Source organism: Mangifera indica, chromosome 9, assembly GCF_011075055.1.
Source record: "Mangifera indica cultivar Alphonso chromosome 9, CATAS_Mindica_2.1, whole genome shotgun sequence".
Lineage (NCBI taxonomy): Eukaryota > Viridiplantae > Streptophyta > Magnoliopsida > Sapindales > Anacardiaceae > Mangifera > Mangifera indica.
Genome location: NC_058145.1, coordinates 16,120,471 through 16,135,052, shown reverse-complemented (window position 1 = coordinate 16,135,052; position 14,582 = coordinate 16,120,471). Strand labels below are relative to the sequence as shown.

Here is a 14,582-nt window from a genome sequence, read left to right as displayed (position 1 = left end):
AGATGCATAATTTATAAATGAAGGTAAGAACGAACCTAAAATATTTATTATTAAAATTAATCAATAATTAAACCCATAACTCATCGATTAAATTGGATTCCTTTCATGTTACCATAACCTTATAAAAGAAAAAAGGCCCCTTCATATCTTTATTTAATTCCAAGATTCGTTGGAATTGGGGACCAATTTTCCAACTTTACAATCTTTTAGTCGATTTAAATTTGTCACAATGAGGGGACCAAATAACTTTAGTACAAATGTACAATTATTAAAAAAGCACACCTCAGAAAATGGATAATCCGGTAATTTCCAAAAACAAAAAAATTAAAAAATTATTAGCATGTCACGTCATCAGTCCATGTGAACTCATGATGTGATGAGAATCCCTTCGCCGTTGGATCGTCATCCGTAGAACCATTCCCAGCCGTCCATGTCTTTCTAAGAAATTAGAAAGTTTAGAACATGTTGGTTATAAGTCCATCTCTCAAATCTTTGCCCTTTCTTCTCACAACAAAATCTACTGTTCTTTTTTTCGTTTTCTAATTGTTGCAGTTGTTGTTGTTGAAGCTGCCTGGTGGGGACTCACTGAGTCACTGGGTCACCGAGTGAGCGAGAGAGTTTTTATTATTATTATTATTTTTTGTTTCCATTTTTCCTCTGTCAAAGTGTGAAGAATTAATGGCAGCTGAAGAGGTCAATAAGCCTCCAACTTTACCGCCTTATCCTCAGGTACATGATAATCCTTCCCAACTGAAGGGGAAAAAATTTAACTCTTGTAAAAAATTTTAGCTTTAAATTGCTCAATGTTGTTTGTTTTCATCTTTGATTGCTTTTTTTCTTCAAATTGTGTTAGAAAACGAAATGGGTTGCTGGGAAATTTAGGAAAAATTTCATATATTGATTTGTTTGCTTATTTTTTATGGTTATTGTGAATAGAAAAGCCATTTTTTTCTTACAAAATTTGAGCTTTAATGCATGCGGATCTCTTATGTTCAATGTTCGACATGTAGACAGACATGAAGGGTTTATATATCGATGGGATTTTTTTAGTTCATAAAAATATCAGCTTTAATGCTAAATTTTCAGCTTTCTCAAAACTAATTGAGAGTTACTCTAACAGATTCCTAATTGCTTCATAAAATGACAAGAAAAAAAACTTCAAAAAAAAAAAAACTATTTCGTTGTTCTCTTGACGCTCTTACCTTATAGATATTTGAGTGCTGATGCTATAAAGATTTGTGTCATCAATTATAGATAACTCTTAAAAATGTGGTATTTCTTTAGCATGTAAGAGTTAATATGTCTTATTTGACCTTAATTTACATTTTTTTTTCATTGTTTTAGTTGTGTTATAGTATAGTTTTGTAGATTATAGTGTTTAATTACATCCACTAATTACATTTCTCTTACTTCTGTTTCTCATTCTGTATCCATTTTGGCGCTTCATAGATGATTTTATCAGCAATTGAAGCTTTGAATGAGGTCAGTGGCTCAAACAAGACATCAATATCCAAATACATTGAATCAAAATACGGACAGTTGCCAGCCGGGCACACGGCACTGCTGGCTCACCACCTGAACAGAATGAAGGAAACTGGAGAGCTAGTTTTCTGGAAAAACAATTACATGAAACATGACCCAAATGCCCTTCCGAGGCGTGGTCGTGGTAGACCCCCAAAGCCAAAGGACCCACTGGCACAAGCCACAATCCTGACTCCAGCCAGGCCCAGGGGCCGCCCACCAAAGGATCCGAATGCTCCTCCCAAGCCAGTGAAGCCTAAGGTAGCAACCGGAAGTGGGAAGCCTAGGGGACGACCACGGAAGTTGCCTAATCCTTCAGGTGGGATTAGTGCAAGCACCACAACAACAGTGACGGCAAAAGTGACGGGAAGAGGTAGAGGCCGGCCCCCAAAGGTGAAACCTCCATTGACCGAAGTGAGTGTTGAACAATAATCCTTTACCTTTACTACTACTGGTGGTTGTTGCTTGTTGGTTTTTGCTGTGTTTGTAGAATTGGTGGTGGTGTTAGTCTGTTCATTGTGTTGTAAGTGCAATGTAGAATTGGATGGTGTAGTTATGTCGAGGCTTTGACTGTCGGTTCCCTAGTTTCTGTAAAGGATGATTGATGCTAATTATGATTCGGGTCAATCTTCTTGTCTTCGCAAATGTTTTGCACGAATTGGTTTAATGTTTTGGGTGAATATTGAATATGAAAGCTTTGGATTTTCATTTACCAATCAAATCTAATTGAATAAATGATTGGCGCCGGGGACAAACTGGGAACCTCGAACTCCTTTTGATTTGACATTGACAAGACCAATAAACCAAGTGTACTATCAGGGCCTAGTTGAAGTGGGGCAGAAGAGGCTTCAACCTAGTACACCCACTCGCTGACTAAAAAGACTTGGATTGGATTCTCATGTCTTTTTCACTTAAACTTATCCATCCTGCTACTTCCATATATCCATCCACCATTCAACAATAATACATTTATTTGATTCGTTTATGCAAATTCATATGGTATAGATCCAATCATTTGGTACAAATTTTTTTGTTTTTTTCCTGGAAAAAATTAAAAGAACGAGTTGAAATGAACTTTAAAGTCTTGAAAAATCTCACAAGGATTGAGGATTTAAACTCTTATTCTTAGAGTTAAAATCTCACTTTTATATGCTCAAATTACTTTTTATAAGCTAAACATGGTTGTTGTCCTGAATTGGCACAAGGTAACTTTGACCAGCTTTACTTTACGTGGCGAGGGCAGCAGCAGCTATGCTGTCAATATTTGCAACTTCTTTTGTATAGTTTCAGAGAGTATATTTTGTTATCCACAGTAAAGTCTTTTCAGAATGAATGAGCTTTTACCATCAGTATGAATTCCATAATGATTTTGATTCATTTCTTGGAACTTAGAAGCAGAGTCTCGTGGATGTTCAGAACCCCCTTCAATAATTGAAATTGAAAATTAAAAACGTTACCTTCCATTTGTATTTTCTATACAAAATGCTACTCTTCCCCACCTTGGAAAATGTCTTCAAATAATTGTATATAATATACAATAAAATGTCTTTGAGATGTGATAATATCATAATCTCAAATATATTTCACAAGTTGAACGATTTGAGGTAAAAAGCAGATTAAAAGACAAGCACAAATTTTATAAAACATGTATCCAGTTAATGCCCAAATAATGCCGAAGTTAACATCTAACTAATAGCTAGTTTACAAAACTTGCAAAGCTCACATCATAGATGCCATCTGAAGAGAATTTACCTGAGAAATTGCACCCTTTTTTTTTTGCGTGTCTACTGATTATACTTGTTGCTCTGGAAAAAATATTGAACATGATGAACCCCAGAAAACAGCAGCTGTCAACAAACTAAAATCAAGGTGAACCAGTCACCCCAGGGAAGAGTTCTGATATTTTGGTGAAAACATCCATGACCTGAGATTCAAAAAAAGTATAAATACATATTTTTTTTAAGATACATCAATTATATAAAAGTGAAGAAAGTACTAGCAGATGTAGATTAGACAAAATAGAAATCAATGTTTAACATATAAGATTCATGTGTTTCGCTGTTGAACAAAACATTATGGCGGTAGACTACTTAAATTTATACAAAGTTGCAATGTTATATGCAATCATTTATAATCTGCTAGATGTTTCATGAAATAACCCGTAAAACATCTACCAACTGAACTTTGTAATAGAAGAACATATTATTTTGAAGACAAGACAATAGCTATAAAAAAAAAGAAGTTTTTTTTGAAAGAAACTCAAGTTACCAAAGTTTAATAGAGGGAAAAAGAAAACCGACAAAATATGTTCATCAAAGCAAGTATTGTTAAAGAAGTTAATCCCATGAATGGTAACAAATTTCTGATTTCACAATAATCAGGACATACCTCCTTGTCATTTTGGTATTTTGTAATGCTCAGGGGATTCTGTGAACACTGAAAAAAGAATTGCAATGTCAAAGGGTTAAAATTGAACATTAGCTCAGCAAACAAAAGGTTGAAGAAATTCAGTTAAAAATACTAATGGGGGATTTCACATACATCCATTATGGCGGCCTGAACTCTCGGATTCTGAAATGCCATGGCAACATCAGGATTGGCCATAATCTTAGAGATAACTTCTTCAGGTGTAAGTCCAACTTGATCTGTAAATATAACAAGAAAATGGGGAAGGTTAATTATTATTTGACTTTTAAGCTTTAGCCATTTTTATCACTACAAATTACCATGCTATCACAAAACATAAATCTTTTACTGTTTTACATTACTACTAGATTCATAGAAATTCCCTTTGGTACTCAAAATCCACCCCCAGGTTGCCCAAGTAAACATGAACATGTAAAAGAAACCAAAAGAATTGAATAATTTATTGGTTTATCAAACTATAAATTGCGTCTAGGCGCCCATTCAACATTGGTAATAAGAGAAAAAAGATCTTGAATTTTCAAAAAAATTTCAAGAGACTTGACTTTGATATAATTCTGTAAACTGGGTCAAGGCTATTTTGTTTCCTTTCCAACATAAATTGTCTTCTTTTTGTTTAAAACTCAGATCTATAAGATATATGATTTCCAAATAGTACTAACTGAACCTAGAGAGAAAATTGATAAAATCAATAGCAATGCACTTAAAACAAATGCACTTGATGCCAATTAACTTTACTAATGAAATGGCTAGTAGCTAAGGGCCCCTCAACATCCAACATACGCCAAACTCCTTTATATAGTGCTGTTTTCTTATCTCTATTCGCTTCCATCTGATCAAAAGTGATCATATAGAAGTAGAGCAAATAGTAGAATACACAGAGGGTCATATCTGAAAGGCACCCCGCTAAGACAACTCATTTGAACTGGCCATCGAACTTGCATATTTGAACTTTACAGCTTAAAGAATAGCAAGTAGTCAATTTCAGACTTACCAAACTGCTGCTTAATTTCAGGACTGTTAAGATCAAAGTTCTTCAAGGTATCCATCATCCTCTTGTCCCATTCTTCACTTCCAGCCATATTGTTCCTTGAACAAACACCAAGTGTAGAAAAACAATTTAGGTTTACTAAATAACCAATTTCTGACAAGTGCAGAAGAATAAAGTTTGGCAATAGAACATTAACTAGGAAAGTGAGTTCACAAACATAGCCATTATTCACAATATGATCAAATGTTAGCATGTTGCTGGTAAAAATGAAGCATTGCTGGTTCTAATATCTAAAACTAAGACAAGGCATACATAATATAATACAAATTCAGGTAACAATTAACTTCCAAATAAGATGAAACCAGATAAAAACATGGTTGTAGCTATTTGTAATGTTATCAGACATAACACCAACCAAGAAAGAGTTCAAAAATAAATTTATAAAATAAGGATCAGCATCCAATACGTAGATTCAACAATATAAATTAAGAGATTGTAACTGCAACCATCAAGAAAAAAAATTAAGAATTACCAGAAAACAAGTGCAAAGTTGGAAGAACCAATTCCATGCCCAAGAATATCAGTTTCAACTTTCATAAAAAAACACTCTTAGCTTTTAAGACTCTCCATGGACTAGAAAGTTATGGAATAACAACTATAAGGAAAGAACAATATAGACCACGTACTACAAATTTGAACCAAGAAGAGAGGTCGAACTGAATATTAATTAATCAAACAATGTTTAATGGTAGTAAAACTTTAGATCAACTAAAACCAAAGGTGGTCTATTTATAACCTCCAGGGTAGAAACGGTGCTCAAGATATAACAAATCATCAGGGATAATAAGCTCTGAAACAAGAAACAGATCAAGAAGTTGAAAATAGCTTACAGCATTTCCTCCAATTGCTGACGATATTGAGGATTCTGTAGCATCCCTATAAGACAATAGGCATGGCCAAAAATGTAAATATTAATTAAATAATATGCATACACAGACACAAATGTGCTAATTGAAAATGGAATTAAGCATTCATAAAAAAATAAGAAACTCAAGATAAGAACCATAAAACCTAATAAATGTAGTTTTATAAAATGGTGTAACAGTAATGTAGGAACATATAAAAACTAATAAGGTATTCCATGCAATGAATCATTACATCAGAAACTGTAATATGAAGAGGTCCACGGACTGCATTTTGATGACTTGGAAGTGAACGCAAAAGAAAGCACCATGAACCCAGAGTTGGTTATCGAATGAAAGAGTCAAGTGCAAACTCAAATTCTTCTAAATAAATTCCATAATTGACTCCCAGGATTGCAATACATAATGATACTTCCACCTACATTGTATTCTATTATCTAAAACTTTATCAGGAGAAGAACCAAAACCTAATATTCTCAGAAAAAGTGGTGTCACTGAAGGACTTACACTTGAAAGTAGTTGGATTCCTCATCTCCTCAGGCAAGTATCTGCCAGAATATGAACAGAATTAGATTTTCTAATGACAATGGAAAAGAATTGTATAAAAGTTAACTAACTTTAGATTCAAGTTTCTTAGGAACCAAGTCTGCAAATAGTATCTAGAAATACATGCCATAATAGTACAAAACCAGAATTGCTTGGCATAAACTTAGAATTTGAATATTTTATTTGATTTTCTATTTCTCTATCGGATATGATCTTTTAACCCTTGGTTAGCAGCTTGTCTAAGAGCCATAACTGATGGAAATTGCATAAAAAAAACTAAAATTTAGCTGTACAGACTTTCTTCCTTTAATCCAAATTTCTGTAAGGACCAAAATTACTTGTAGGCAGTAGGTTGTTGCTAACACTGAATTAAATAGCATCAGGGCCAACTAGATCAACACATAGGTTCACCAAGATGGGTAAGGAACTCACAATCACATATAGAAAAGAATGTTGAACTTCAAACATACTTAAATCGACATGCAAGAATCAAGGATCAAAATTACAAAATCACAAATAGTGTGACCAAGACCAATCCATTGGAAGAGTTAGAAGACATGAAATAATAGAAGGAAGATAAGCTATTTTACGGATAAACCATCTTCTGCACTGTTGGATCTTCCATCATTTTCTCCAGAGTCTCCACTGACAAGGCACCTTTCATTTTGCCTGACCACCACATATAAACAAGAACACAAAATGTTTAACTTGGAGAAAAACACTTAAATGATTCAAGCTTGAAATGGAATAGAACTTCCACCTTTGAAGTGGAATGATTCAAGCAACAACACATTTTAATTAAACTTCATTATGGACCATATATAATTGCAGATATTGACCTTCTTATCAATGAAAAATATAAACATGCCAAAGAGGAAACCTGACATACAAGGAGCATATAAAAAGAAGCACCTTCATTTATTTATTTTTTGGAAAACAAAAATACTATCTAAAATCTAAAGCAGCAGTATTTGTACCAAAAAGTACAACTGCAGAAAATGAATGGCATTTATCCGTCTTAAGCATGATTAAAGAATACATCAGAAAGAAACCCATCAATACAATCAACATTGGAGCTGATATATATCACATGATAATTTTTAAGTCAGTCTCTTTCTGAATATCAGAACAACTGGTCAGCACATCATTGTTGTCCTTGGAATCATGAAACTCAGATAGAATTGCCATAATGTCTTATCATTGTTGTCCTTGGAATCATGAAACTCAGATAGAATTGCCATAATGTCTTAAGGACATTGAGTAAGACATCAGAATGTCAAATGGTGATGAAAGTAAGACACTTGATTGTTTTAAAATAGTGGCAATAGAAAAAAAACAACAAAAATCATCACTAAAAATATTTTGCATTCCTTGGTATTAGGGTGACTGACACGACATAGAAAGATACTATTTCTTGTCAAAAAAAAAAAATTAGTAAGCAGATATACAGCAAAGAGATACAACCACCATAGCCAATCATAAACTAAGTTATGTGATCCACAGACATGCTACACTTACATTGTGTTAGGGTGAGGGTTTATGTAAGGAACAAAACTAACAGAAAAGGGAATGTTAGCAGCAATTCAGGAGAAGCCACTGAAGACCAGCAAAATGAAGCCATGGGAGATCAGCAAGATGGAACAGAACTAGCAGATCAGTCTCAGCTAAGAATGGAAGCAGCAATCTTGCATCAGAAGCCAAGAGGTACAATAACAACACCTAAGGCTGAGGTGGCAGCTCAAGAGCGGGAAAGTAACAATGGAGAGCAGGATATAAAAAGGGAGAAGGAAAGGAAAATGGGGGCAAGCAATTAAGAGGAAAGAGAGCAGAAGGAAGGGGCCAACCTCTCGGGGTTTGGATGGCTGCGGAAGAGTGATCTTGGTGTTGTACTTTTGTATTGTGTTTTGATTGCATGTCAAAATAGAATTAATGTAAACGAACTAAGCACTGTAGCAGAACAGTTTTCATTTATTGAAGCATTCTGAATTAATACAAATCATTCTGAAACTGTGAGATTGTTGTTGCTCTTAGCTAAATTATTAACTGGATTACATAGTAAATTGTGGATTGGTCTTGTGAGATTCTGGCTTGCTGGAACTGGTTGCTTTAGGAGGAAGTCTCTGCAGCGCGAGAGAGCATACACCTGCACAGGGAGGTCCTGGCCAACGATTAACCCAGGGGTGCTGGCTGAGCATACCAGGTACGTATCAACTGGTATCAGAGCATGACGAGAATGGAATCAAGAGTGGAGGGCTTGGAGGCGGAGGTGACGACCGTCAAGGAGAAGATGGAAATGTTAGGGTCGGGAATGAGAGACGTGAATGTAAGAATGGAAAGGGTGGAAGCTAGTATGGAAACAATCAGGGAATACCTGAGGGAGTTGAGGGAGTCAGTGGTGAGCCGTGAAGGGGGCAACAGAGAGAGAGGGGCGAGGGAGGAAAATGTGAGGGTGGAGACAAACCCGTCGCCATCGTATTCCCCACCAACGAGAGAGAATTCGGCGATTCCTCAGGACCAAGCGGAGGACGTCGTGGAGGAGGTAGAGGAGATGTCATCAGGAAATAGGAGGGAGTGGCAGTATAGGCGACTGGAACTACCCCTGTTCCATGGCGAAGAGACTCTCGACTGGGTATCTAAGGTCGAACGATACTTCCAGGTGAACCGCCTCACGGAACGGGAAAAGATGACGGCGGTAGGCGTGTGTATGGAGGGAGACGCCTTACATTGGTTGCAATGGAGAGAGAAGCACCAACCGTTCAACGGGTGGGAAGAGTTTAGGAGAGAAGTTCTGGAGCGTTTTCCTCCGACTGATGAGCGCACAGCTCAGGAGGAGCTCTTTGGTCTCCGTCAAGCAGGGACGGTGCAGGAATTTCGAAGTCGCTTCGAAATGTTATCGGCGGCAGTCGAGGGGTTATCCGAGGAGACGATGAAGGTGATCTTCATCAACGGGCTAGCAGAGGAAATCAGAGCCGAGGTGAAGATGTTTCACCCTCGGACGCTCGTGGAGTTGATGAATCGCGCCCGCCAGGTGGAGAAGAAGAACATGGTGATAGATGAGAAGTATTTGGGGCGACCCGGTAAGGGGTACCCACGACCCATGGCCCAGACCACCCGAACCGGTTTCTTTTCACACCCCAGCCCAATACTTATTTCCCCCCATCCAGCTACACAGGCCTCAAACAGCAAGCCCAATTACGCGACTCACCACCAACAGCCCAACAAAAATGTATCAGGCCCGACCTCCGACCCGAATTCAGGCCCGACCCGCAACACATCTAATATACGCCCCCCTTTTCAAAATCGACCAGATGCAACCACAGCCCTCTCCAGCTCTCCCCACGACCCACGTTTCCGACCTCCGACCACTTCCAGCACATCATCTTTCTCTCCTCGGCGGGACAATACGTTTCGACGGCTTTCAGAAGCCGAATTTCGTGCGAAGGTGGAGAAGGGATTATGCTTCAGGTGCGACGAAAAGTTCGTTCCGGGCCATCGCTGTCGATTTCGCCAGCTGAGACTCATGGTGTCCGAAGAAGAATCCGACGTAGAGAGAGACGCAATGGAGGAGGACGTTCCAGAAGAAGAAGAAGACGCAGGCGAAGCAAACCTAAACAGTAATTCGGTGATTGGGGGGGATTCGCCTAAAACTATGAAATTGGTAGGGGAAATTGGTGGGAGGAAGGTGATAGCGTTGATTGACAGTGGGGCAACCCACAATTTCATCTCCGAGAAACTGGTGGCCGAACTCAAGATTCCAGTACGCAAGGCGAAATACATGGTGGTGCTGGGCGATGACAGGAAGGTTTCTGGGATAGGGAGGTGTGAAGGCCTTCAGCTGATATTTCCAGAACTTAGTATCAGACAAAATTTTCTTCCCTTCTGTTTGGGTGGGGTGGATGTCATTTTAGGGATGGAGTGGCTTAAAAGTTTAGGGGAAGTCAAGATCAATTGGGGAAACCAGACCATGAAGTTCAGATGGGAAGGCAGGAAGGTAGAATTAAAGGGGAAGTCTTCATTACGGAGAGTGGAGACCACACTAAAGGCTCTGTTCAAACTTATCAGAAAAAAAGGGGAAGCCTTCTGGGTGGAACTGAATTCGTTTTCGGAGCACACGCCAATGAGGGAAGGGGCTAATGAACCGAAAATTACTGAATTATTGAGGGAGTTTGAAATGTTATTCCGAGAACCTCAGAACCTCCCACCTAAAAGAGAACAGGACCACGCAATCCGTATACTAGACGGAGCCCAACCGCCCAATTTGCGCCCTTACCGCTACCCCTACTATCAGAAGAATGAAATCGAAAGGATGGTGCAAGAAATGCTCACCGCAGGGGTCATTCGGCCAAGTGTAAGTCCCTTCTCGAGTCCGGTGATCTTAGTACGCAAGAAGGACGGAGAATGGAGATTCTGTGTAGATTATCGGGCTTTGAACCGGATCACCGTACCTGACAAATTTCCCATTCCCACCATTGAGGAGCTTCTGGATGAGCTAGGGGGTGCGAGAATATTCAGTAAACTGGACCTCAAATCTGGGTACCACCAAATCAGAATCCGGGAGGGAGACATCGAGAAGACTGCCTTCCGAACACACGAAGGGCATTACGAATTTCTAGTGATGCCGTTCGGATTAACCAATGCGCCAGCTACCTTCCAAGGTTTAATGAATGAGATCTTTCGGCCCTTCTTACGCAAGTTCGTTCTAGTCTTCTTCGACGATATCTTGATATACAGTGGGGGACTTCCAGACCACATTGAACACCTGAGGCAGGTAATGCTTATCTTACGGAAACATCAGTTAGTCTTGAATAAAAAGAAATGTATGTTTGGGCAGAGGCAGATTGAGTATTTGGGACATATTGTATCTGAAGGAGGGGTTAAGGCAGACCCACAGAAAATTAGTGACATGGAAGCCTGGCCGGCACCACGGGACTTAAGGGAGCTGCGGGGATTTTTAGGATTGACGGGATATTACCGAAGGTTCGTAAAGGGTTACGGAAAAATTGCGGAGCCCTTAACTAACTTATTAAGGAAAAATGCATTCAAGTGGGGGCCTGAACCGGAAGTAGCATTTGAAGCTCTCAAGACTGCCATGACTTCTGTACCAGTTCTAGCAATTCCAGATTTTTCTCGGGAGTTCATTGTGGAAACAGATGCCTCCGGATCCGGCATAGGTGCCGTTTTGATGCAAGGGGGACGACCCATCTCTTATCTCAGCAAGGCCCTTTCTATGAGGAACAGAAACAAATCCGTATACGAACGAGAGCTGATGGCAATAGTCCTGGCGTTCCAGAAATGGCGACACTACCTCCTGGGTAGGCGGTTCAAGGTGCGAACGGATCAGAGGAGCCTAAAATTTCTTACGGAGCAGAAGATAACAAGCCCTGATCAGCAACGTTGGCTGGTGAAGATGCTGGGATACGATTTCGAAATTATCTATAGGCCGGGATGCGAAAATAAAGCAGCTGATGCTCTGTCACGTAATCCTAAATTCATGGGAACCTTGCAAGCCGTTTCAGCATTCCAGGTTGAAGGATCCGAGTGGGTGCAGCAGGAAGTAGCAGGGGACGAGAAGCTTAAAAAAATTGTTCAAGGGCTGCTTTGCAAATCCACAGCCTTCCCTGGATATTCCTTGAAGGGAGGTATTCTAATGTATCGTGGCAGGTTAGTTATTTCGAAGCGGTCCAGGTACATTCAGCAATTAATTTCAGATTTTCATTCTTCATCCTACGGAGGCCACTCCGGATTCTTCCGAACATATAAAAGGCTGACTTCTCTTCTGTTTTGGGAAGGCATGAAATCTGACATTAGAAGGTTTGTGGCTGAATGTGATGTATGTCAGCGAATGAAATATGAAGCAGCTTCCCCTGCGGGGTTACTGCAGCCTCTGCCGATTCCCTCGAATGTGTGGGAAGACTTGTCCATGGACTTCATAACAGGGCTTCCGAAAATGAGGGGGGTGAATGTGATCTTGGTGGTGGTAGACAGGCTAACGAAATATGGGCATTTCCTGGCTGTTCGACACCCATTCACTGCCAAAGATATAGCTGAATTATTCATTCAGGAAATCGTGCGCCTTCACGGGTTCCCTCGGACCATCGTAACGGATCGGGACCGTGTTTTTATGAGCATATTCTGGAAGGAACTATTTAGAGCCGCAGGGACCACCCTGAAATTCAGTTCAGCCTACCATCCGCAGACAGATGGGCAAACTGAAGTGGTGAACCGAAGCATCGAGACATATCTTCGTTGCTTCTGTGGAGGGCAGCCTAAAAACTGGCAGAGATGGTTACCGTGGGCTGAGTATTGGTACAACACGACATTTCATAGTTCAGCCGGGATGACTCCGTTCCGAGCGGTTTATGGGAGGGATCCACCCCCTTTACTTAGGTGGGCAGACGAAGACTCTAGGATAGAAGCAGTGACGGCCCTAATTCAGGAGAGAAATCAAATTCTGGACGAACTGAAGAACCATCTGAATAAGGCCCAAGAGAGGATGAAGAGGACAGCCGACAAATACAGAAGGGAGGTTGAATTTCAGGTCGGAGATCGAGTTTTTTTGAAAATACAGCCCTATCGTTTCCGTTCGTTAGCATCTCGACCAAACGAGAAGCTTAGCCCACGCTTCTACGGACCATACGAAATACTGGAAAAAATAGGGCAGGTTGCTTACAGGTTACGGCTACCTGAAGCGGCCAAAATACATCCTGTTTTCCATGTTTCGCAATTAAAAAAACAAGTAGGGTCGATAGTGCCGCCTCAACCGTTACCCAGCTGCTTGAACGAAGATATGGAGCTGGCAGTGCAACCTGAAGAGGTCCTGAGTTACAGGTATTCTTCCCAAGGCTTACTGGAACTGCTCATCCATTGGAGGGGTTTACCCGAATGTGAGGATTCGTGGGAAGCATACACTAATATCAGGCGCCTGTTTCCCGATCTGCACCTTGAGGACAAGGTGCCTTTGGATGGGCGAGGCAATGTTAGGGTGAGGGTTTATGTAAGGAACAAAACTAACAGAAAAGGGAATGTTAGCAGCAATTCAGGAGAAGCCACTGAAGACCAGCAAAATGAAGCCATGGGAGATCAGCAAGATGGAACAGAACTAGCAGATCAGTCTCAGCTAAGAATGGAAGCAGCAATCTTGCATCAGAAGCCAAGAGGTACAATAACAACACCTAAGGCTGAGGTGGCAGCTCAAGAGCGGGAAAGTAACAATGGAGAGCAGGATATAAAAAGGGAGAAGGAAAGGAAAATGGGGGCAAGCAATTAAGAGGAAAGAGAGCAGAAGGAAGGGGCCAACCTCTCGGGGTTTGGATGGCTGCGGAAGAGTGATCTTGGTGTTGTACTTTTGTATTGTGTTTTGATTGCATGTCAAAATAGAATTAATGTAAACGAACTAAGCACTGTAGCAGAACAGTTTTCATTTATTGAAGCATTCTGAATTAATACAAATCATTCTGAAACTGTGAGATTGTTGTTGCTCTTAGCTAAATTATTAACTGGATTACATAGTAAATTGTGGATTGGTCTTGTGAGATTCTGGCTTGCTGGAACTGGTTGCTTTAGGAGGAAGTCTCTGCAGCGCGAGAGAGCATACACCTGCACAGGGAGGTCCTGGCCAACGATTAACCCAGGGGTGCTGGCTGAGCATACCAGGTACGTATCAACTGGTATCAGAGCATGACGAGAATGGAATCAAGAGTGGAGGGCTTGGAGGCGGAGGTGACGACCGTCAAGGAGAAGATGGAAATGTTAGGGTCGGGAATGAGAGACGTGAATGTAAGAATGGAAAGGGTGGAAGCTAGTATGGAAACAATCAGGGAATACCTGAGGGAGTTGAGGGAGTCAGTGGTGAGCCGTGAAGGGGGCAACAGAGAGAGAGGGGCGAGGGAGGAAAATGTGAGGGTGGAGACAAACCCGTCGCCATCGTATTCCCCACCAACGAGAGAGAATTCGGCGATTCCTCAGGACCAAGCGGAGGACGTCGTGGAGGAGGTAGAGGAGATGTCATCAGGAAATAGGAGGGAGTGGCAGTATAGGCGACTGGAACTACCCCTGTTCCATGGCGAAGAGACTCTCGACTGGGTATCTAAGGTCGAACGATACTTCCAGGTGAACCGCCTCACGGAACGGGAAAAGATGACGGCGGTAGGCGTGTGTATGGAGGGAGACGCCTTACA

The 14,582-nt window shown here is 40.5% G+C and overlaps 2 protein-coding genes across 2 annotated transcripts in view; one reads left to right on the top strand and one right to left on the bottom strand.

Moving 5' to 3' along the window:
* The first annotated feature begins 471 nt into the window (after window positions 1-471).
* On the top strand, window positions 472-2,166 carry LOC123225301 (HMG-Y-related protein A-like). Its single transcript, XM_044649235.1, has 2 exons — window positions 472-729; window positions 1,450-2,166. Exons 1-2 carry the CDS (start codon window positions 679-681, stop codon window positions 1,951-1,953), a joined length of 555 nt encoding a protein of 184 aa, XP_044505170.1. The 5' UTR covers window positions 472-678; the 3' UTR covers window positions 1,954-2,166.
* An 855-nt stretch (window positions 2,167-3,021) lies between these two features.
* Window positions 3,022-14,582, bottom strand: part of LOC123225269 (protein TIC 40, chloroplastic-like) — a 33,049-nt gene continuing 21,488 nt past the window's right edge. The window contains exons 8-14 of the mRNA XM_044649192.1: window positions 6,996-7,074; window positions 6,367-6,407; window positions 5,827-5,872; window positions 4,940-5,034; window positions 4,063-4,166; window positions 3,910-3,957; window positions 3,022-3,445 (exon numbers count right to left, since the gene is read on the bottom strand). Coding sequence (XP_044505127.1) covers window positions 3,386-3,445; window positions 3,910-3,957; window positions 4,063-4,166; window positions 4,940-5,034; window positions 5,827-5,872; window positions 6,367-6,407; window positions 6,996-7,074 — 473 coding nt within the window. The 3' untranslated portion in view covers window positions 3,022-3,385. The remainder of the gene's footprint in view (window positions 3,446-3,909; window positions 3,958-4,062; window positions 4,167-4,939; window positions 5,035-5,826; window positions 5,873-6,366; window positions 6,408-6,995; window positions 7,075-14,582) is intronic.